At 36.7% G+C, this 23,823-nt stretch overlaps 2 protein-coding genes across 2 annotated transcripts in view; one reads left to right on the top strand and one right to left on the bottom strand.

Moving 5' to 3' along the window:
• Positions 1-4,236, top strand: part of LOC139147437 (CCR4-NOT transcription complex subunit 1-like) — a 43,956-nt gene extending 39,720 nt beyond the window's left edge. The window contains 6 exon segments of the mRNA XM_070718544.1: positions 401-502; positions 781-1,038; positions 1,366-1,615; positions 2,553-2,685; positions 3,371-3,505; positions 3,975-4,236. Coding sequence (XP_070574645.1) covers positions 401-502; positions 781-1,038; positions 1,366-1,615; positions 2,553-2,685; positions 3,371-3,505; positions 3,975-4,062 — 966 coding nt within the window. The 3' untranslated portion in view covers positions 4,063-4,236.
• Positions 4,237-6,416: 2,180 nt separating this feature from the next.
• LOC139147428 (CMP-N-acetylneuraminate-beta-galactosamide-alpha-2,3-sialyltransferase 2-like) overlaps positions 6,417-23,823 on the bottom strand; it is a 28,254-nt gene continuing 10,847 nt past the window's right edge. The window contains exons 2-8 of the mRNA XM_070718535.1: positions 21,022-21,336; positions 18,087-19,132; positions 17,372-17,562; positions 16,645-16,824; positions 15,555-15,600; positions 14,201-14,320; positions 6,417-10,696 (exon numbers count right to left, since the gene is read on the bottom strand). Coding sequence (XP_070574636.1) covers positions 10,502-10,696; positions 14,201-14,320; positions 15,555-15,600; positions 16,645-16,824; positions 17,372-17,562; positions 18,087-18,434 — 1,080 coding nt within the window. The 5' untranslated portion in view covers positions 18,435-19,132; positions 21,022-21,336 and the 3' untranslated portion in view covers positions 6,417-10,501. The remainder of the gene's footprint in view (positions 10,697-14,200; positions 14,321-15,554; positions 15,601-16,644; positions 16,825-17,371; positions 17,563-18,086; positions 19,133-21,021; positions 21,337-23,823) is intronic.

The following is a 23,823-nucleotide window of genomic DNA, read 5'->3' as shown; positions in this document are numbered from 1 at the left end:
AACTTATGAACTTCCTTCTTTACCGCTTGTGTGCCAAGATAACTTTCTTAATTACACTGTTTGTGCATAGTCCCTTTGAAATCTGCTTTTTGCATCAAAACTTGAATAAGATCATTGACTTACTCACTTGTTGAGTAAGGTGATTCTCTTCCATATATTCAGTATTTGACTTGAGTGTCTTTTAGCATACTAGTTTGTCTAATTACATTAAAATTGCCAATCATCTTGTTTTGAGTTTTCAGTGTTCATCAAACACCAGTTGATTTTTAAGGTGGGCTTTGTAGGTGCCTACTTTGACTCAAAATTGTCAAATGAACTTTGACGCCTAAAGCCTCCTTTTACAACCCGTTTGTCCAGTTGCTTTTGGGTATGAAAGTTCCCTGGTAATATCTTTTCTCAGGGATGGCCCATGTATGCCCAGCTGTTGATAGACCTGTTCAAGTTCCTGGCACCATTCCTCAGAAATGCTGAATTGGCAAAACATACTACATTGCTGTACAAGGTGAGTGGCAGAATGCTCTACATCATTGCCAGAGAAATTAGTGTTTACATCATAGATGCAAAGAAAACTGGATGGGATGAAATACATGACACAAGTTCTGAATGTTCTCTGTGGCTTATGTTACCGTTTTCTGATCCAGAATTCAGATGTTTTTTGAGCATATTGTAAAAAGCAGTAAAATGACATAGCTGACGGTCAGTGTGGTGAAGAATTACTGGATAAAGGGTCATTCACAGAAGCTAAGTAAATCATGATTATTCGTTACTTCTCTCCTCCAGGGCACCCTTCGTGTACTACTGGTCCTACTCCACGACTTCCCAGAATTCCTGTGTGACTACCATTACGGTTTCTGTGACGTCATCCCACCAAACTGCATCCAGATGCGCAATCTCATCCTCAGTGCTTTCCCAAGGAACATGCGGCTTCCTGATCCCTTCACCCCGAACCTCAAGGTGGACATGTTGAGTGAGATCGCACATCCGCCACGTATACTCACCAACTTTGCGGCCATGATACAGCCTGCGTCTTTCAAGAAGGTAAGTCTTGGAGTAAACACATGGCTATTTTCTGCCATTGTCAAGGGTATGGATAGAGACTGCAGCACATGTTATCTGATATGCCTTCAGAATGTCCAATACAAAGTTTTTAGTCTGGATGTGGCGTGAACTTGATCATCACAATATTATAAAAGCTGTAAATTTAAACAGGACAAGCATTTTTAAGAAGCATTTAAGATAAATCCTTATTTTTCTGTGGAACAGATACAGTACCACCAGACCACAGGTTCTCAGGAAAATTGCAAAAAGTGTCCGATAAAGACTTTAGTGATCAAATTTCTTGTTTTGTGATATTTTTTCTTACAGGATCTTGATTCCTATTTGAAAACTCGGTCACCGGTAACATTCTTGTCAGAGTTACGAAGTCACCTTCAAGTGTCACATGAACCAGGAGTGAGGTATAACATACCGCTCATGAATGCACTGGTCCTCTACGTAGGATCGCAGGCTATTGCCTACATTCACAGTAAGGGAAGCACGCCCTCTATGAGTACAATTACACATTCGTCACACATGGATATATTCCAGAATCTTGCGGTGGATTTGGACACTGAAGGTGAGATTTTAATCAAAATTTTCACCTGTGTTATCAGAGTCTGGTAGCTTCTGGAAAGTCTTTGTATTTTAAAGCTTCCTTGATAGTCCTAGAAAGTCCTTAAAAATTGATAATGCACCCACGACTTTTAGAAATACCAAGATAATCAGTCATGATATTGTAAAAAGGACATGGAATGATATAAAAAAATTGCTGTAAATGATGTCTGGAAAATGGTATTTGGACCTCAGTGAGTCTTTGGAAATTGCTGAAAAAAGACCTTAAAAAGTCCTTGAATTTGAAGTGACTTTGATTGTATGGACCCTTAAATTTTTCAGTGACAGGGCCGTTTGTATGTAGTATACTTCTGTGAAGTTTTCAAATTCAGGTTTTGAACAGTGAGATCCATGACAATGAACCAGCTTCATTGTGTCTTGTGAAATAAATGCTCACAAATAGGTGGACTTGTTCATGCCAATGTGACCAGCTTCTATGGTATTCTGGACAGGATGAAACTCATGACACAACATCTGAATTTACTATGTTGCTCATGTTACCGTTTTCTGATCCAGACCTTTTCAGAAATTCTCTCACATTTTCAAACTCTGTTGATAAAAGAAACAAATTTCTTTCAAGAGAACATAAATGTGCTGAATGATGTCATTGATACCCAAATTATTTGATAAGAGAAAGATGGGAGGCCCTATCTACAAATTCAATGTGTATGTGCTTCTTATTTCCAATATCCACATTAACTGAGTGCTTTCCCCTATGACAGTCTGGGAAGAGCCAACATTTTCACACAAAAAATATGAATTGGTAGGTGGATTAATAGATCCAAACCCTTTGGCAGCATGTTCCCATAAATAGGTCTATCCACTGAAAGCATTGGCCACTATATGTGCTGTTTTTAGTTCATTGCCTAACTGCTTTACTGAAATGACATTTGTTCTTTCAGGTCGCTACTTATTCCTCAATGCAATAGCAAATCAACTGAGATACCCTAACAGCCATACACACTACTTCAGCTGCACTCTTCTCTACTTGTTTGCGGAAACCAATACAGAAGCTATTCAGGAACAGATTACCAGGTATGCTTGAAATACAAAATAATGTACACGAACCACTTCAGTATTGTCTTTTGAGGGGTATGTCACACCTATCAACTCAGTTAAATTTGGTAACCGTAGTGTGATCACTGTTTGAGGCAGTGTATGAAACAAGGCATTTGGTTACTGAAATACATAAATTGCAAACTTTTTTTTGGGAACTTGGTGTGTTGGAAGATCTTTTACAAGGGAGTTGTTTGTTGGTATAGCTGATTCTCAAGGATTGGTGAAGTTTCACTTTCACAGCCAACCATTCTGCCGACTTCTAGCCATTGCGGTAGTAAAGAACCCTGAAAATGAAAGAGAAGTGTCTAGAAAATATGTCAATTATCAAATATGTACTGACTTGATAGCAGAATTTGATAAAAGTGTTTTGAATCAAATGCCCCTGCAAGTTCCTGTTTGTATCTGCTCTCAAAAAGGGGAAGTTCTTTATTTCTTCAGTCAAAAACTACATATCATTTAATGTGGGATCTATTCACAAAAGTAAAATAAAAGTGTTTTAATGTGTAGCGTACTCATTGCTGACATTTATTGTTTTTAGCAAATTCAAGAGTTCTTCCTTGACATTTTCCAATGATTTCAACAATTTAATTGTTTGCAAAGAAAATAGTTTTTTGTAAAGTTCTTAACAGTCATGCATGTAATGTTTTGCTTTCATGTGCAGGGTACTTCTTGAACGACTCATAGTGAACAGGCCACACCCCTGGGGTCTGCTCATAACATTCATAGAACTGATCAAGAACCCCAGCTTCAAGTTCTGGAACCATGAGTTTGTTCATTGTGCACCTGAAATTGAAAAGTAAGTTTATGAATGAGAATGTAATGGCACTGAACGCCACTTCTGTACTGATTTGTAAATATCTCATACTGTTAACTAGTAAATATCCTCACGCTGGATTTGATTGCACCTTGGCATGCTGGAGGGGCTTGAAGTGCATTGATAATGTATATTTAGCGGTCTGAAATCTTGACAAGTCCTTTTATGAAAAGTTCATGAACATGAGTCTTGTGTACCAAAATTGAAAGCTATATGAAAAACTTTGTTCCTGTAGCAATTTTGTTAACCCTTTGCACCCTGACCCCCCTGGTACCCTATGACATCATGCAGACATTTTTGTCCGAGCCAGGTTCAAAGGGTTAATTGTGAGGCCAACTGGGTTCTATCTGTTATCTGTAACCATTTAATAATATAACAAAAGAAGCACAGAGTTGAAATTGTTTGAATATCATGGATGATGTATGTATATTTTTCTATTATCTTACTTCAGGTTGTTTGAGTCGGTGGCCAGGAGTTGTATGCAGCAAAAACAGGGACAGGGACTGACCAGAGAGACTGCTGAAGCCCCAGCTTCGTAAATACACCTCTGTCAGAGGATCAAATGTGAAAGTGAAAGTGGACTCTGAGACTAGATGACCGATTACAAATTCCACCAATGCACACAAAAGTGATTTTATTCTTTTCTTGCTTATTTCTTTCTTTTTTAAACTGGACTGCCTGGCTGAGATCCAAAAAAAATCAGTTCATCATGTTCTTTGTGAGGTATCAGAACCATGACAAAGATGTCTTTTCATTATCAAGAGTCAATCAGCCTGACAGATGTAGATGTGTACAAAATCTGACATATGAAGAGAACCAGTGTGCCCTCTAAGGGGAGGTGAAAAAATTTTTTTTGAGTCAAACTGAAGAAAACTTGACTTGGTGTGCGCCACCGCATGCATGAAAATGGTTATAAATAAAAGTCAGTAGTTGTAAGTGTAGCGCCCTCTATGGTGGTAGTGTGTCTTTCTCGATTCCTGGTATTCTCGTGTGAGTCAGTGAGAAGACAATGAAAACACCAATGGCTGCCTCCTTCCCCATCGATCGATCGGCAAAGACAAGTGTACAATCGGCACGTAGTATCTACTGCAGAGACTCATAGAATGACATATTCAGCTACTTTTTCGCCCAAAAACTACAAGGAAACATGTTATCTGTGAAAATTATGAATCTGCTTAGCTTTCTAGTAATTGGCAGGCTTTTTACAGCTGCGTCAGTGACGCGTCAGATTTCTTGTAATTTCAGTGCGTCAGGTGGATTTGCTGTGCGTCATGACGCGTCAAATTGGCTTAGCGGGCACACTGAAGAGAACTATTAAACCAACTGAAATTCTTGCGCGACAAATTTCAAAGGAAACTTTTAAGAAACCCAGAAATACAACCATGTCTTGAGACTATATTGCCGTGGCCTGATGGAAAAACTGGAACAATTGTTATTGAAATGAAACAAGGATGAAGGAGTTTCTGTTCTTTACTTTTCTTTTTTTGGTTGGTAAACGTGAGTGTAGAGTTTAGTATACATGTATATTTGTTTATTGATTAGATTGGTATTCACGTTAACATGTTGTTTCTTCATAAAAAGAAAACAAAAAAAATAAACTTATCTGATGCATATGAAAAAGGTGTCTTCTGTTGTGTTTCATGGATTCAGATGGGTGCAGATAGAAATTAAGAAGTGTCTGATTTTAATGAATGCTGGTTCTATCGTACAGTAGACATTTCTGAATGCGTGCTGTTGCGTGGCACTTTCATTTCAATCCCTCATGAGGAGCAGTAGATAATTAAAATATGTACAAAATGGAAGAAAATTATTGTTATTACTGTGAGCAGATCACACTAACTTTATGCCACGAAAACTCTGTACATTATAAAATTGACCTTGTTTGAGGAGGTTTCATATCATACTTCCGTCATTGGCTTTTCATTCTTCCAAATTCCTGTTTTGGAGGGGGAGGGTTTGAGATCAAACTGTTCAGTATGCCATGCACAGGTATTTTAATTGTCCACAAAAATAATGAAAATATCAAAATTTACTTCCCTTTAATGCAGGCTTTATGACAAAAGGTGCAGAAGTAGTCGAAAGGTTTACTGTGCAAATTTTGAAATGAAAGTTGTGCTGTGTAGAGCACATGCTGGAACATCGAAAATAGCATGTTGAAAGAGCGCCCTCTACGGCTACATTGAAAATTTCAAACAAGAACATCCTGGAGAACCAATGTGAAATTTCAAATTATTGGTCCAAGACTGCTTAAAAAATTCAGCAAATATAAGAAGTTGCAGATATTATGATACAAACAGGTCTACACAAACTCTACCTACCTATGATACATGCTAACGAAATATTAAGGCATCCTCATGATCATGTTCAGAGTTCATGAATTTTAGCCATGCCAAAATTTCTGATCATTTGCATATTTTTGCACCAGTGTCTACATTCAAACAAATCCTCTAACCTGTGATGTGTCCTGTGTGCCATTTGCCAGGGTGATACATTGCAGCAGTTTTCTCAGTAGACTCACTCGCACCGACACTGCTAAACTACTAACCCATGCCATACACACTACAAATAGCGCTGATCGCAAATGACGTCACTATGCATAAATAAACATATCTCCGCATTTTCCGCATAAACGACGAAAATAAAACCTGCGAGTGTTAGAATGGCTATTTAGCGTCACACTTATTCGTATGAATTGATGACTGAGACTACAAGCTGCAACAGCAGCCGCGCATACAACAAAATTTGTCCGAATTTCAGCATATTTGTCCGAAAATCGCGCGCGTGCAGCTATATTTAGTAACAAATCTGAAATCGCGATCAACGCTATTCTGACTTATCTGAGTGGGCTCCCCATTCAAACATGCGTTCCAGGAAAAGGATTTTCATAAAGGGATTTTCAAGTTAGAATTAATCAAATTTTATTAGATGAATTACAAAAATCTTACCTCAAAGACAATGCAGCATTTACAGATACAATGTACGAGTTAAAATCCTACACATTGGAAAATTACAACCCCAGCACCTAGTTTTTCAAAAAAGCACCTTATAAATTTTACATCTCAAAATGTCTGTGATTGTATTTTGAGTCGTATAATTACTTATTTTCATTAGGAAAGGCATCATAATAAACTAACTTCTCTATTTACATTGTGAAGTTTTTCTTAAGTCCACCATGTGAACATATAGCTATGCATTATATGCATACAAGAACTACAATTATTCATCCAGCCTGCAAGCTTGGCTCGGTTTAACATCAAATGTTACAATGTCAGATATGGTGTTAGAAAGACACTTGTCAAGAATGAAGGAAGTTGTTCAGACATGAATTTCTGAAAAGGCTCAGTGAGAAAAAAAAAGACTGTAGTAGACTGGGCTTGGCTGTTTGTAACCTTTGTTCAACCATGTTTCATAAGGTATGTGAATTACACAGAAAACATCAAGAATTGGACTGAAAATGAATTCCTTCATCAACTTGGGATGACCTTGATCTATGTGGTTTTGTCACATTGAGTGTGCATACATAGTGTGTGTGCCCATGTTGACCTTGCTCAACATGGTTGTGGAATTTTGTCACACTGGGTAAAGCCAGGGCCAGTCCTTGTCAATGTGGTTTTGTCATGCACAACTACCCTTGGTTAAACCCCTGGTTTACCACATGTGGTTATAAGTGTCAGCAAGTCAGCAAGGGTTTATGTTGCTCAACATGTTATATACCACACTGGGTTATTTTAGCAGCTCTATTTTAGCCAGGGTTGACCCAGGACAATGGCACTCTTCAACATTTTACCCACATGAGGTAATCCTAGGTTGCCCCAATTCAATACCGGTAGTGTTTGACATATCAGGGAAACCTTGGTCAATGTAAGTTGACCCTATGCAATATGGTTTTGCCAGGTTCAGTCAGCCTTGGTTGGCCCCGGTTTTATAACATTCATTTCAAAAATTTGTGTGATGACGGAATACTTATATAAGAAATTTGACAAATTAATACAGCTATTGAAATAGAAATCAAATTACAAAACATTCTGGGACTCAGAAAAGCTGACAAGAAACTGGTGATTCAACGGGTATGAAATTTTTTAAAATCTTACATACGATACAAAATACAGACAGGTCATATCGCTGTTTTTGATTCTGAAAAGTTTTCGAAATAATGTATATGATTTGATTTATCATGAGTATTGCTCTTAGCACAAACAAAACAAACATCTAATGTTCACACAAAATTGTAGACATCGAAAAAAATGAAAACGCTGTATAAATATGACATGAGTGAAGACTTTTCAGGCTCTTAATAACTTCTACAACTTGTGGATAATGTAAAATGATATAACAACGTTGTTTCAACGAAACACCAGCCTGTGTCAGTCATCCGACTGTAAGATACCAATATAATGTGATTACTGTCATACAGTTTGAAAACTTTTTTCCGTAAAGTTTTTCTTTAAGCTGCCTTGATAATAATTATCAAGTTCTAAATAGTTAATATTTTCAGCGATCTGTTCAGATATACATTTATATGAAATTACATCTTTGAGTTGTCCTTTGCAATGTAACTGACTCTAACAAAACTTATCTTTTCACAAATTGTTTCTTGAAAGATAAAATTAATTTTTGAGTTGATGCAATGAGCTTTTGATTCTTTGTTTGTTGATTATTAAAGAGGTTTCAAGTTTGTGTTCCTTTGTGATATACAGTACATTGTTTCCCAATAAATAGTAAATGACCCTATGAAATAAAATGTTTTGGATTGAACTTTTTTTGGTCATATCTTAATTTCAAAGAGGAAATAGGTCCCCATGTGCACTGTGATATGATGTGTGGAAAGGGATAAAAACCTCTTTCTCAGCTAAAGTCCTATTAACACTCTGAGTGCCGTACGTTTCCAAACCAGAATTTTAGAAAATTTAACCAATTTTTATTAATTTTTTGTAAGTTCCATGATAATTTTGGACCAAATGGATATCACATTTCATTGGCTACGGTTTTTAGTCAAAATTTTGGCAAAAATCTAAACAAAATTGACTAGGGTATATTTTATAACAGTGACAAAAATTGACTTTGGTGCTCAAAGGGTTAAGTTTGCACATATCATGGAAACAATGTCATGTCAATATAAGGAAATCAGTAAATGGTAAATTTTCCAGATCATTTCTCAACCACTTAAAAACCAATCCAGTTCATTTCAGGTGGTAAGTATAAACTCTCAAAATTCAATGCAAGATTTCTGTATACTGCATCATGTCAGTGTAATCAGCATTATCCTAAGGAGTATATCACAATTTACCTGTTAACAATGGCACCCCTAGGTGAAGGAACACAGACAATATAAAGGTTAGACACTTTCATCTTCATGCGTGAAAAAATTCCCTTCCTTTGCTATGTAATTATTCTGTACATGACACTGTACTTGAAAGTCTTTGCATAACTCTGCTCTCCTACATGTAATAGATTCTTATAAAGGAACATATTATTAATAGTTGAAAACTTTGTCCGTCTTGAGTAGTGTCACACCAACAGCTATTTTAAGGGAGTAGTGTTATTATGAATAGCACTTAAAAAACTCAAACCTGAGTCTCATTTTCATTTTCTGAACTATTTGGCACTATGAGTTTATCAGAGATTTTCAACCATGCCCGGAAACACATTAGATGTGCAGTATATTCAAGTCCACACTGCTAGCAAATGTAAGGTGGCTCTGAATGGGATATGGTTCCCGAGACAAATTCTGTGAAACTTGAGGCAACATGAGGCAATTTAAGCTGGTGGTTCCAATCTACCCCTCCCCCACCTACAGGGTGATTGAACTGTCCTTCTGTGGCTTGGTAAATGTATGGAACATCTAACTCATAAAATGACGCTTCGAGTACGTCTAGCTATGTCATTAAGGCCACAATATTGGTGGGATAAACTACTTTTATAAAATACACTATTACTTATCTTCTGCATGATATGCACGCTGTAAAATTAGCCATAATGACTACAATACTCAAAGGTGGCTTAATGTTATACAACGTGTGTTGGCTTGAAAATACGCCAAAATGTGTTTGACCTTGGAAGTCACCACGTTACCAATCAGATATAATAGAAATGGCACAACCTCTCTACATCAGGTGTAGTTAGGTATACGCCAATCTACATTCGATTTTTACCTCACAGCCTGTCACCAACACCCGGACAACTGAAGAGTGGTCATTGTGAACACAACTTGCAAATGTTGCACTGAATACTCTTCCACCTGGCACCTTTGAAATTTTTTGTCACTAACTGATCTTTTGATCTTCGGCTTGTAGACGTCATGAAAGCTCAACCACATTCACTGATTCACTTATTCATTTACAAGTCCAATGTCATCTTCATTACGTTTCAAACAATTTGCATTTGTCGTTTATGTCGTATTTTGTTGTGTTCAACATAACCCTTGCCTTTGGCAACATTAAACTCACATGAATTCTACCGGTAGTTGAAGTTTACACAAATCTTTGTCATTGTCTCATTCTTGAACAATACAATGATTACTACTTGGGTATGATATATACATCCTAAATGTCACTGCTACAGTTAATTTTACAAGGAACTGTCACCTTCATTGAAATGAAAAATATTTAGAAATCTCTCTCTCTCTCTCTCTCTCTCTCTCTCTCTCTCTCTCTCTCTCTCTCGCTCTCATCTGCTGGCACTCGTGAAAATTTGAATCACAATGTTGGTCTTCCTACATAGATAATAAATCTTAGCTTACAAGACGACGACAACTTTCTGTTGTCAAGCAATCTTGTGAATGATTTTCACAAAGTTCATTTGCATTTAACAAAATACAGGCTCTGTATTCACAAGTTTATAACAGGACACAATGTACTGTTATGTTTAAATCTCCAACGGTCATTCTAAAGGTATATACAAAACTAGTATGTCTTTTGCATTTCACATTGTTTGCAAGATTTGTGATCCTGCTTGGGTATTCTTTCGGGAGACATTTCATCATCTGGATCCTCTGTGGACCTTTATCTTGTTGATGTACTCCAGTTTCTTGATAACATCGGCCTCAAAATCCCCATCGTGGACTCCCGTCTTTCGAAATGCACTCTTCTTCTCAGGCGTGCCCGGGGATAGTGGTTTGGCATAGTAGTGATCCCAATTGCCTTGTGCTGTGGCACCATAACCGAACACATTCACCTAGAATCAAGGGGAAAAATACAGCCATAGAAATTTTGACATAATATCAGCATTCAAACTCAGCTTGCAGTGTCAAGGTCTTTGCTGGTACCGTTTGGAGTCAATTAATACAATTCTGAGATATAAAGTAAGTTTTTGTATTGCTTCACTATTAACCCTTTGAGTGCTGTAATTTTTCCCTCCAAAATTTTACTGCCACATTTTGCCAATTTTTGAAAGCTTTTTGATAATTTTGGACCAAATGGACATCATATTTTATAGGCAACAGTTTTTTATCAAAACTTTGGCAAAAATCTGAGAAAAATTGACAAGGATATATTTTGTAAAGGGGAGAAAAATTGATGTGGGCACTCAAAGGGTTAAATACTGTTGACTACATCTCCCAGGTATGATGTCAGAACAGATAGCACTTTCAAGACAAGATTAAAAATTTGTCTTGTCCTGCTATTGTAGCAGTTTTTTCTTTACAGTGTGCAATCACCTAATCATTGGATCACTAATCTCCCTTCTGCTTTTCAGATGCCCAACGCTGTTATTAAACAGACAATGAACACAGAAATAATTGACCTCAATTCATTTGTAAGCGATGGCAGACACATCCTCTCTTTTGTGTGGTTTGAATGTATACTCATTAATTATTGAATACTCAAACATAATTATTGAATACTCATACAAAATTTTAGAAGTGTTTTGTACACGTATTTAACATCACACAATGCAGTATTCATACATGACAAAGCAATGATACAATTACTGAAAGACTGTGCCATAGTAATTGATTAAGTATATGATTATCATCAGTCTAAATGGTCTAAAACTACAGTATACTGCGCAAGACTTGTTTTCTTCATTTAAAGACTGACACATCATGATAAAAGCAATGTTTATAGAGTCAATGGACCGAAGCATTCAACAGAATGGGAAGACCCTACAGGGACCATGACATTATTGCAACAATAACAGTCAGTACCTTGTAACCAGTATCTTTTGAAATTTGCATATTGCCATGGCAATTGACCTTCAGTGCAAGTCAATTCCTTCATAAGGCAACTTGAGTTTTAGGTCACTCCTCCTAAATTAAATATTGGATATTTTTTAATGTTTGGATGACCCTGCTAGTTGATAGTATCAAATACATAACTCCAAGTTTACACCGGTGTGTACACAAGATTGACCATGATTTCTGTGATGATAAAGTCTTTTTACTGCAAGAGTGAAAAAGATTAGGGAAAAGTGAGGACATTTTAAAAGCTAAAAAATTGACAAGTGCAGATTTTGGCAGATCGTCCATGTAGCCGACACGAACACGAAGTGTGTGTTACCGGCTACCAAAAACTATGAAAAATAGTAAAGAATGAGCTACAAAATCACTATCAGTTTTAAGTTGCAGGTAGAATAAGTCTGTGCCTTTGTAAAAAATACTAAAAAAATAGTAGAAAGTGAAGAACCAGCTGAAAGTTAGTTTGAGGAGACCTTGACCGCATATCATTTGCATCTCATTGTCGGGCTACATGGACTGTGTGCCAGATTTTTGGCCATTTAAAAACAGACAGGATTTCAAGTCTAATGCTAGTGAAAACTGTACATGTAAGTGTCTGTCAACATGTTCTTTCAAGGGGCATGATGGTATTTGTCTACACTTATAAATGTCACATCTTGATGGTCTTTGCATTCTACTGAATGTGTTCAAAATATTGACTTTGTGATTAATCGAATCGGGCACACACCCCTGCCCCTACCTCTGCCTCTAACAACAGTCACTCCCTCCACTGTGGAGTGACTGTGCCCTACCTCTGTCAAGAAGCTACAAAAATTGACTCTAAGATATAAGAAACCTTACGAGTCAGACATCACACTCTATCACTTTAGTAACTTGATTGACCATAGAGATAATATCATGGATTGTTAGAGTTCTACCGATACTTTCTTCACATACATTTTCTGATCACTGAATGACACTAGCTTAACCCTTTGAGTGCTGCGATTTTTCCTATCAAAATTTGAGAGTAAAAATTTACAAATTTTTATGAATTTTTCTAAATTTTTTGGGACAATTTTAGAACAAATAGACGCCACATTTTACTGCATGACCACAGTTTTTCATCAAAATTTTGGCAAAAATTTAAAAAAACCAACTGACTGGGGTACATTTTGTAAAGCGTAAAGGCAACAAAAATTGACAATGGCGCTGAACAGGTTAAAGTTATACTATCTTACGAACTTTGCAAAGGTAAATGATACAATTAGCTGCAATACGAAAATCATAGCTTGCAAATATTAAAAACTATTATTTACAGCATTTACATACACGTAAAAATTACTTTCTAGGCCAACATAAGGGTTACAAATCTATGTATATGAGTTGGCCATTTCTATGCTATGACTTTGTGTCTTTTCAAACTTTTCAAAGGGACACCTGTGTCCAACCACCTGTTGATAGTCTATAGGTGAATGCAATCAGAAATTGTGTTTTGAGAGCAAACAGAATCAATGATACTTAGGGTGATTAACTGACAGCTCACAATCTTCCAAGGTGTCTTCAAGATTGTGATGGTATATCATTCTTGCACAAACAATGACCAAATCACAGGTAGCTGATTAAAGATTACTTCAATCTAAAGCCCTGTTTAATTGTGGCAGATTCAAACAAACACTGCTTGCCATGCACTCTTATCCATGTTAATTGGTGCACTACCAAAAATACACTGGCACTGAAGTAGCTGTATAAGAGCAGAAATGCAGGGATGGTCTAGATCTCTGATGGCAAATAATTAATCCTTTCACGACCATGTTTTTGCCCAACTCAATTGTTTCCTATGGCAAAGAGGGACCTCTACACTTGGAAAAGGGGTGAAAGGGGTAAAATCTTGACCCTGGCTGCCACTAGTGAGCATTTGGCAGATCGTCCATGTAGCCGACACGAACACGAAGTGTGTGTTACCGGCTATCAAAAACTATGAAAAAATAGTAAAGAATGAGCTACAAATCACTATCAGTTTTAAGTTGCAGGTAGAATAAGTCTGTGCCTTTGTAAAAAATACTAAAAAATAGTAGAAACTGAAGAACCAGCTGAAAGTTAGTGAGGAGACCTTGACCGCATATCATTTGCATCTCATTGTCGCTACATGGACTGTGTGCCGAGCATTTTAAACCTTTGAGTGCTTCAATTTTTCCCACTAAAATTTCAGTGTAACATCTTATCAAGTGTTATAAATTTTTCTGTAACTTTTTAATAAATTTGGACCAAATGGACAAAACTCTTCAATGGCTAAAATTTTTGACCAAAACTTTGAGAAAAATCTGAAAAAACTCTCTAGATTTGAAAATATTTGCTGGCTATGTTGCATTCTATAAAGATAACAAAAGTTGCCTTTGGCACTCAAAGGGTTAAATCACTCTAAAGAGCATACGATTTTGTTGCATAGTGCAGAATTTCTGTGTGTATCAGCTGGGATGAATCAACAGTTGGTCGTTGGTGTTGGTTTCTTGACTGACGAAACTTACCACATCACAGATGTGCAATGCAAATACCAATCCCAGCATTCCAGTGGATGGGTATCTCCCATGTTCCTCATTCCAGTATGTGTGGATGTGATGCATGAACAGTGGGGAAAACACTTGAATCTGTCAAAGGCGAAAAAGGTAAAAAATTGAGTTCTACTTCCCCTGTGCCAAAATGGAATGAACTAAAAGTCTTTGTATAGTTTGCCTGCAGTCAAAATCCTCAATGGGTGGTTCTCGTGTTGGTTATTTTCATTGACATTGACTATTCATATGGTGTCAATTTGTTCATTTGAAAGTTTTAGCGATATTGAATTTTCAGATAAACTGATAAACAACCCACCCCTGTAAGGTACAATGTGCCTCAGGGACAGATATTTGAAACTCTCAATAGTGCTGTTCACAGTTACAGGTTTGTTTCTAAATATAGCTGTACGCGCGCGACATCGCACAAGCAGCTTGAAATGCGGACAAATTTTATCAATGTTGCATACATGGCCGTTTTTGCAGCTAATACTCAGAGTCGTGAATATGTTTTTTAGTATTCATTGTTACACTAGCAGTCACCCACTGAGATGTAATTTCGTCGTTCTTGCATGCGTAATTTTCAAAAGCGTTATCTGAAAATGCGGACAAATATTTATTTTTGCATATTAATTAGAGAACAGTGACGTAAACTGTGAACGGCCCAATTTTTTCAATACTTTTCTAGTCTACGACTCGTGAAAGCTCACTTTAAAGCCCCTGGAGTAAGAAAATGTTTCACAATCTTAGTTTTTTGTAAATCAGAAATTTTTATTTTCCCACATGGATGGCTGCCATTTTGAATATAAAATATCAGTAAATGTTGGGTAATTTGTTTTTCTAGTACCAAACTTTGCACAGTCACACCTGATTTTTATTCTTGATTTGTTAAGAGAATGATTGAAAGTTTCATTAAGGAAAGTTTGAGCAGAAGTTTAAGCTTTTAACTATTGAGGGGCATGCTACCTTAATTTCCTATTATGATCTCCCTGACTTGCACAAACTACAGGTATGTAATAAATGCCAGCCACACCGGATATAAATTGGTGTGGCTGTGAGCTGTCTACAAGGTACATTATGACCCTATGACCCTGTTCAAGTTGAAGTAACCCACTGATAAGTGTGTGGCATTGAAGTTTAAGGTCAATTGCTGGGTGTACCATGAGATAGCAGTTTGTACATGGTTGCATACACTTTGCATAACAGAAGATATTATATCTGATGATAATCATGTATGAATTTTCATTACAAAATTGCAAACTTTTAGTTAAGCGACAAGTTCATTCACTTTACAAATTAATGGACACAGTTTCTGTCAAGAACTGTGACATACCTTTGAGGGGTCCACATAAATTTTTTTCTTTACCATCATATATGTTCTGAAAAAAAAGTGTAAACCTGGTATAAATTATGTCATTGACATGCCATGTAAGGTACAATAAACCATAAGATTAGTGAAAGTACAAGCAATAATTTAAAATTATCACGCACTGTATCTGCTTCACAACCTTAAAGGCCACAAGTTAAATTTGTGTAAACCGTCCAGTCTACAAATCTTTTGACCCAGACAGAAAAAGCTATCATTTCTCGGGTATGGTTAGAAAAGAGAAATATACACCGCAATTTTTCTCAGGACAGCTGATTTCACTGATAATTTGAGAACTGTAATTCCTTGTCACTTCAAAAACATGTAATGAGACAGACAGACAGACAGACCGAACACTTTTAATAAGAAAAACGTATACGTTCCACATACTCAGTCCAACGTTTACTACAGCAACTGAAGTCATTCAGAAAGGTTGGGAGTATATACAGCATGTGTACTCTATGTGACTGTTCAAGCACAGTCCCTCGTGTGTGGGACTGTGGTTCAATTCTTGGCAACTGAGTAACCAAATAAACACTTGGTTATCGAGCATACACACTTCATAAAAAAGCAAAGTGGATATATTTGAGGCTGAACTGAGGCTTCTTTCTCTATAAAATTTCAGTGAAAGTAGAAGCTGCAATGCCAAGGGGAAAAATCCTATCAATTTTACCCAGTGTTGTCAGTTGTCTGTCAAATTTACAGTCGTTTCATCGATCTGTGTGAAAAACATTGTCTGCGTTGTTTATAGGTACATGTAACTGTTGACTTAGCAACCAACATGCTTGTCAACTTTTAAGAGATATTAGTTTACATTTTAGCTTGATTGAACTCCTTTGAAAGGTAACGCAGGCATAAAAGAAGTATTTGTAGCAAGAATTCACTGATAAGAAAATATGAGAGACATAATATATGAAACTTGCTAGTTTTTATGATTTTCTAACCTACATTAATGCTAAAAGCTTTGATATGGTACAAGTTAAAAATTTCAATTTATTGATTTACATTTGATTCAACATTTACAAGAGATGTCTAAAAAATTATTTTTCCTATTTACCTTTCAATCTTTCCAGTGGTCAGGGCACTGATAAGCCATTCTATATCAAGTGGTTTGAACGCCAAGAGTACAAAGTTCGTCTCTCCAGTCACTTCTATAAAACTCTCTGGGTACATAAATCTATGAGTTGTCCTATTGCCCACGTCCTTTTCAAAGCCCTTTGTCATCGCCACATTCAATCTACGAATAACAAATTGAAGTTTCAAAAACTCCTCATTCTGGATTTGTGAGACTTGGTGAGTAAAAATGATCTGGATTGCTCCAAATATTGCACACATGTAGCAATGTGAGCTATCAATGAAATAATACACACACAAAAAGTCAGGGTTTTTCCCCTGGTGTTCTCAATCTTGTAGCTAGCCAGTGTTTGCAAATTTACTAGAAGGCTGTTAATTATTTGTTCTTTTCAAAAGTCAACAATTTGTCTTTTTATCCCTGGGAGAGAAAATGTTGGTACCACTGGCTTTCCTGAATTTCATACATCTGTGAATTTTACACAGCTTGGTTCTACGATTATAAAATTTCCAAGACCAAACTTGAATTTAAAGTTTCCATTGACAAAATATGAAGCAAGTTCTAGACTTTCATTTCAATATAAACATCATGTAGTCACTTCAAATTGGACTCCTATCCAAACTCATAAAACCATTGGAATGGAATAAATTTTTTCCCTCCAATCAACGAGGTTTACAATTGGGCATATTTCATATTCCTTCAATGCACCTACCTAAGTATATAATCATGTTGGTCTATGAATTCCCCGTAGCCGCTGTCTCTCAAGTTTCCTGAGTTGCCGACAACAGCACAGCGAAGACACCGATCTGGATCACCAACTTTGTACGGATTCACATCTGGAATCAGCTTGAATATTTGATCAGAGATGGATGACATGTCGGTAGATTTAGAACCTTGCAGTGTCTGAAATATTCAAAAATACACGTAAATACATTTTTCAAAGCAGCTTTCTTTTTTTTCAGCAACTTATTCAAATCTTTTGATTGATGCATGTCAAAAGAGTAATTAAAAAGTTTGCACACTGATGATGCCATCACCCTATTACATGACTGTCATAATATGTCACAGAATTTCTAAATACTCTTAGTGTAACCAAATCTGCAACCGATCATAGACAGATACATAGTTACATAAATACATAGTATATACATACATACATGCATACATACATACATACATGCACGTGCACATACGCACATGCCCGCACACACACACAAACACACACGCAAGCATGCATGCACATACATACAGACAGACAGATGACAGCCATGAATGGTCAACTCATAAAACCAGCCTATTTAACAATAGCCTCTCTATTCATATGTTCACGGAACATGGAATCAAAACTATAGAACTTTAACGCCAAGAAGTTGAATATTCTTCATGGACCATTTTGATTTGAATGAAACAAAGAATTATTAACTAACCAGCCACCATGCAAGAACTTTCTTGGAAATCTCTTTATCATGACTGGTCCACACAGGTGCTACGGTGCCGGTGTATCGGCTATCAAACCAGTCAGATATCCCTTGCCTCCAGACGGGCATCTCCAAACAGTTTGGCAGCTTGAGGTTGGTCACGTTCCGCTTCTCAGTCTTCATAAGTAATTTGACGGTCGCCTGGTCCAGCTCCAGAGATGCAAGTTGCAATGCGTTAGAGCTCCGTGGCGATGGCATCATGGAAAACTTGTAGATGAACGGCACCAACGTGATCACGAGAAATATCAAAAGACAGACAACCAGCGCCCTAAGTCTTGTCAGAAACATATCTCCCATTTTATGTCAGGCACTGTTTCAATTTTGTTGACTTTGGTTTTTGAATATTTTGGTGTGATTCTTGTGGGAGTAGGTTCAAAACTTCAAAAGTTTTGTACCTTTCTATTATAACAAGTAAACGTAGTTCAAAGTTACTACAGTGACGTTTCAATGTATACCACAAAACATGAGTTGTTCAAAACTATGCACTGGAATAGGTAAATTTTACCGTGACTGTGTGAAAAATTCGTGTGATAAAGTTTGTGTTCCTGTAAATTTCCAAAACTGGCATAAAATATTTTGATAAAACTCGCAGAGATTGTCTTAAGGCTGGAAATTTTATCTGCACCTCTGAACAGAGAACCACACTGATTTTTAAAAAATTTTAAAATTCCAAAATTCAGAATAATTTGCCTCAGTGAAAGAGTTGTAGTACGTGAGTTGCTTGTTACAATGTTGCTGATGTAAATGGTATTAAATGTTATGACAACTCTACATGAAAAAGATTATCTTGCAGATGATTTTCAAATACTTGACGGTGATAATATTTGGTCCTCTGAAGAGGGTGGAAATTCACATTATTTACAAATAAATGTTTCTTTCTTTGCACTTCAGAGACAAAAACTGTATATAAAGTCTACTGAATTCAATGTTGTTGAACAGCACGGTGAAAATGGATTGAGTGAGTAGACTGATATTTCACTGTTGCCTTTGTGTGCCTGTTGAGAGAGGGAAAGAAAGAGAAATGAAACAGGGAAATCAGAGTTGATGGTTGGCAACTTATGCTTGAAATGCTGACATGCGTTCCTAAAACAATACACAAGATACATGTAGGATACACTGTGCGACACGAAAACTCAATTTGATACACAACCTGTTGATTCCTGTCCTAGAGTCGGTGACAAAGCAATGGGCATGTGCAATGAACCTTGAGTTACAGTACCTCTCAATTAAAGGCCCAGTGGCTCTAACTTTTGATGATTTTTTTTTTTCACAATTTTTGTTTTGTCTATGCCAGTTTTAAGTCCTACACCCAACAGCAAGTTGACACACCAACTATTTAGCTTTTCAAGACTGGGTATAGCCTCAATATGTGTAGAATGCATCATTATTTGGATTCAAGTCAGGACCAGAATTCACTTGTCAACAAGAACCATGCAGTGTACACATGTACAGGCTGAGCCGACAGGCTAAACACTGTGTATCTCAACACATGCTTTTGAGTGCGGAGCAAGAAATTGAAGTTGACATTAAAAACAGTCAGAATAGGCAGTCAGAAAATCATCAAAAGTGACAGCTACTGGTCCTTTAATATTTATGAATTTCTTTGGCGGTTGAGAAATAGAAAAAGAAATGTTACAGAGCGATATCAGTTACTTTTGATAATACATGTACCTAACCATTCTTTGTTCATAAAAACAAATACATTGTCTTGTCATTGCAAATTGTGTTTAAATACAAGTTTGACTTGCAAAGATGATGTACTGCATAGAACATGCAGCGTTACTGTTTGCACATGAATTCCAGTCTGAACTAAAATTCAGACAATGAATGATATCGTGTCATTGCATGCATAAAATCCGTACTGACAAGTTGAACACAAGGCTTTTTGAAATGATTTTGGCCGAAAAAACAAGAAACAGTGTTTCACAAACATAACAAGAACACTGGAAAGGACATAAGAAGTTTCAACTAGCGAAGCTGAAACTTTTATTATGATTTTTTCGGGTCATAATGTAAATTTATATTCTAATCACGTTTTTGTTTGCTAAATACATGTTAGACTTCCCAATCCCATAAATTCTAAGACACAAAGCTGAACCTTTTTAAATTCTGTGGTATCTTTTACAGCGTTCGCTACAAGTACAGGTATATAGCTATGAGACACGTAATATATTACTGTGGCTATGGTAATAAATACTTCAGTTACCACAGTGTGACTTAACGATCACGCTAAATAGAAGTGAAAAAAAGAAGCTTTTGTGATAATGTAGCCATGTGTATTAATATAAAGGCCTTTTAGGCTTGTCTTTTTGCCTGATCATGAACTCTGTGGGGAAGTTCATGCCTGAAGTGCAAAGTCCTATTTATATATATGTATTCAGTAAACTTTTGATCAGATTCGTCGAACTAACAACATACTGAACCTGCCCACTCAACTACATGTAGCCAAGACATATTATCAAAACTGCTGGGCAAAAATCCCCACCCTTGAAAAAGAGTTGTTACAGTTATTCTGACTGAGACCTCTACACGTGCTTAAAGAGTTCATATTAAAGCACTCACACTCACACATCCACTGTATTTGGGGTACAAATCTTACTCTTTCAGTAAAGTTATAGTCAATAGTATATACTTAACATTTCACTCTGCTTGAGCAAATGAAGCACGGACGATGGAATTCAGTGGTGATGGATGGTAACATATGCCACAGTACGGGGAAAATGGGCATTCCACATACGGATGTACAAAATTACATGGAACAGACAACAGCTGATACGTTTCCACTAGAAATCTTCGCAAAACTCCTTTTCAATATACCTGTTAACATGAAAGGTAGTGTGCTCATTCTGAATTCAGTCATCAGCTTTGATCTCAAGGGCCTTACCTGAGATACCGTCACTTCAAGTTTACTGCAAAATTCATGATATTAACACCAATCCAAAGGTCATCAGTCACGCGTACCCTCTTTCTGGTGTGGTTGTTCTTTTATGCCGTGAAAACACGTGCATCTTTTAGTCTCTCGGATGGCTTGAGTGTGCCAGGGCTTGCTACACTGATTCGCTGTCTTCTAGTGATGTATTTTGTTGAGTGTCTCAAATCATAGAATTTCAATCTGTCGGCCAGCAATGAGATGTATGGATCGTGTCAGCGCTGGTGAGAAGGTGCAAATTTCATGTCAAGCACCTGTTCAATGAAGGATCTGTGAAAAGACAGGAATTGCACAAACAGACCTAGGTCAGGGGTCATTCAGGGTCACACAACCTTGTAAACAGAATGCAACTCTACTTCATACCATGATACAGTAACTTTTGAAAAATGTGTTTAGTTTTACCCTTTGCTCTGTAGGCTCATCACATGATTGCAACGTTACAGAGAACAATTGAAAGCTATGCTGTCAAATATTGGATATCTCGAGGGAGTTAAAGCATTATCAATTTCCAATCTCTCATGAACTTATCCTGCTGAACAAAGTTCAATATGAATTCAATGGAACTCTTAACGGATGTTTGTGGTGTTTCAATGGTAATTTTTCAACAAATGCCCGATTGAGTTCCTGGATCCTGTAGAAATCTATGAAAATCCTACCTATTGGACAGATTTAAATTTAGTCCCATGCAGTGGTGTAATATCATAGTCCTGTCGAATGCCTATGGAATATTTTTGTAAGGGACTGTTACACAAACACTGTATGGGGACAAAATACTTGCTTCAGTGGTTGAAATTGCTTAAGGTGACAAATAATATAAAAAACCCTGTTTCATAATCATTAAAGGGACAAAGTCGGCCATTTTCATGAATTTTGTTTGATGCAAGATAGTACTATATTGTTTGACACGTTGAAAGATGCTGAATAAATGGGTGACCATGCATGTATTTGACCCAGGTTTTAGACATGATACGTGAAACCATCGCGAAAATGACTTAATTAATGGTCACGACCATTAATTCATTTTCGCGGTGGTTTCAGTTAATTTGTCTAAAACAGGGGTCGAATATATGCATGGTCACCCATTTATTCAGTATCTTTCAACATGTCAAGCAATATTAGTACTATCTTGCATCAAACAAAATTCATGAAAAATGGCCGACTTTGTTCCTTAAATTATATATTAAATTACAATACTACAGAAACCACTCAATAGCATGCATTTTCAGGGTTTTGGTAGACAGGAGATTCAAGGGCACTGTGTGTATACTATTGCTGCAGGCTACACATAGATAAAATTGGAAAAACCCCCAACTTTCCAAGGTGTAAACTTTGCTGTTTTCTCTCAATGGCATTGGCCTTGATAACCTGTTGACCTGTATTTGAGAAAGACAACACCAACTGTTCCAAAACCTTGCCATTTGCCAACACTACCGTAGATACTTTAGTGTTGATAAAAAAAATTCCTGGCTGATTTATTAACTGATGCAGTGCCTGCATGTTTTAATCCAGAATCTGCTGAACAAAACACAAAATTTTATATTTCTAATTTACTACACACCTGACCTCAGGGCTATACATTTACCTTTTCATGAGAATTTTTCTTTGATTCAATACAATCATATTGTACTTCAAACAACATACTTCAACCTACATGTATCAGCATTTTACCTGTATCACAACTCACACACTAACATTTTAAGTAGATGTATAGGTTGAAAATATTTTTATACATTTTTATACATATCATTTTAACATGTTTTACATATTTTTGCATGTTTAATGTATTTTATATATTTTTAGATTATTCAAAAGCCAAGCGCCCATTGTATTAGTGCGTAGCTTATAATGTGATGTGGACAGACAGTCGATGTCACTGCCAAGTACTGGTGCCGTGCCGTGGTCAATCATTTACAAGCAGTTGGCAGACTTACTGTAGCAATGGTGGAATTCAAACTTCTCGATAATACCGTACAAACTCTTCCCCTGTAATGTATACATACCTGTACTACGGTACTTAATCTAGTGGGAAGTACTTGTAACAAAAACAAAGTACTGCTTGCAGACTATCTAACTGATACCATTTCAAAGCATTTGCTCACCAGGAGGTAGATTATACTTCCACATTGAGGCATAAATTCTTAGAAAATATTTTGTGGTTTCATCTATTGCATACTACTGCAACACCACTAGAAAGCCTTATCGTAACAATTGTATTTCATTGTTGCTGCCAACAACGTGTTAGGCAAATGCGTACTTTCTTTTTTATTCAAAAGGACCACTCACTATAAAATCTGTTGCATGTCACCTTGCAGATAGGAAAACTTTGAGAGTAAAATATAGAGTGCACACATTTGTCTAGTAGATGTTGCGGGTTATAACTTAAATCTTTTGGTCTTTTCAATGCACCAGACTGTGATTTTTATAGATACAAGCTACAATTCAAAGTGCAAATTAGCTTTGGCAACATTCTGACCCCATTAGTGCATACCAGTACACACACTTTACAGGTCAATGAAAGTCAGCAAAGAAACTTCCAAGGATTATATGTAAATTGCACCATGGGGCAGACCTATAGAATGGCTGGTCTGTGAATTCATTTTCTTGCAGAGAAAAAAGAACAGCATTTTGGCTGTATCATGCACAAAACCCTTTTTGTTCAAGAACATGACACTACGAGTCAGTTCATGCCAAGACTCATGGGTGCGTGTTTTCGTCCAGTCAGTTATATGCAGAATCTATCTGCTGTAATGTTCATTA

The sequence above is a fragment of the Ptychodera flava genome, chromosome 13 (assembly GCF_041260155.1).
Source record: "Ptychodera flava strain L36383 chromosome 13, AS_Pfla_20210202, whole genome shotgun sequence".
NCBI lineage: Eukaryota > Metazoa > Hemichordata > Enteropneusta > Ptychoderidae > Ptychodera > Ptychodera flava.
The sequence above is the reverse complement of the archived record's forward strand: the minus strand, read 5'-3'. Positions and strand labels throughout refer to the sequence as shown.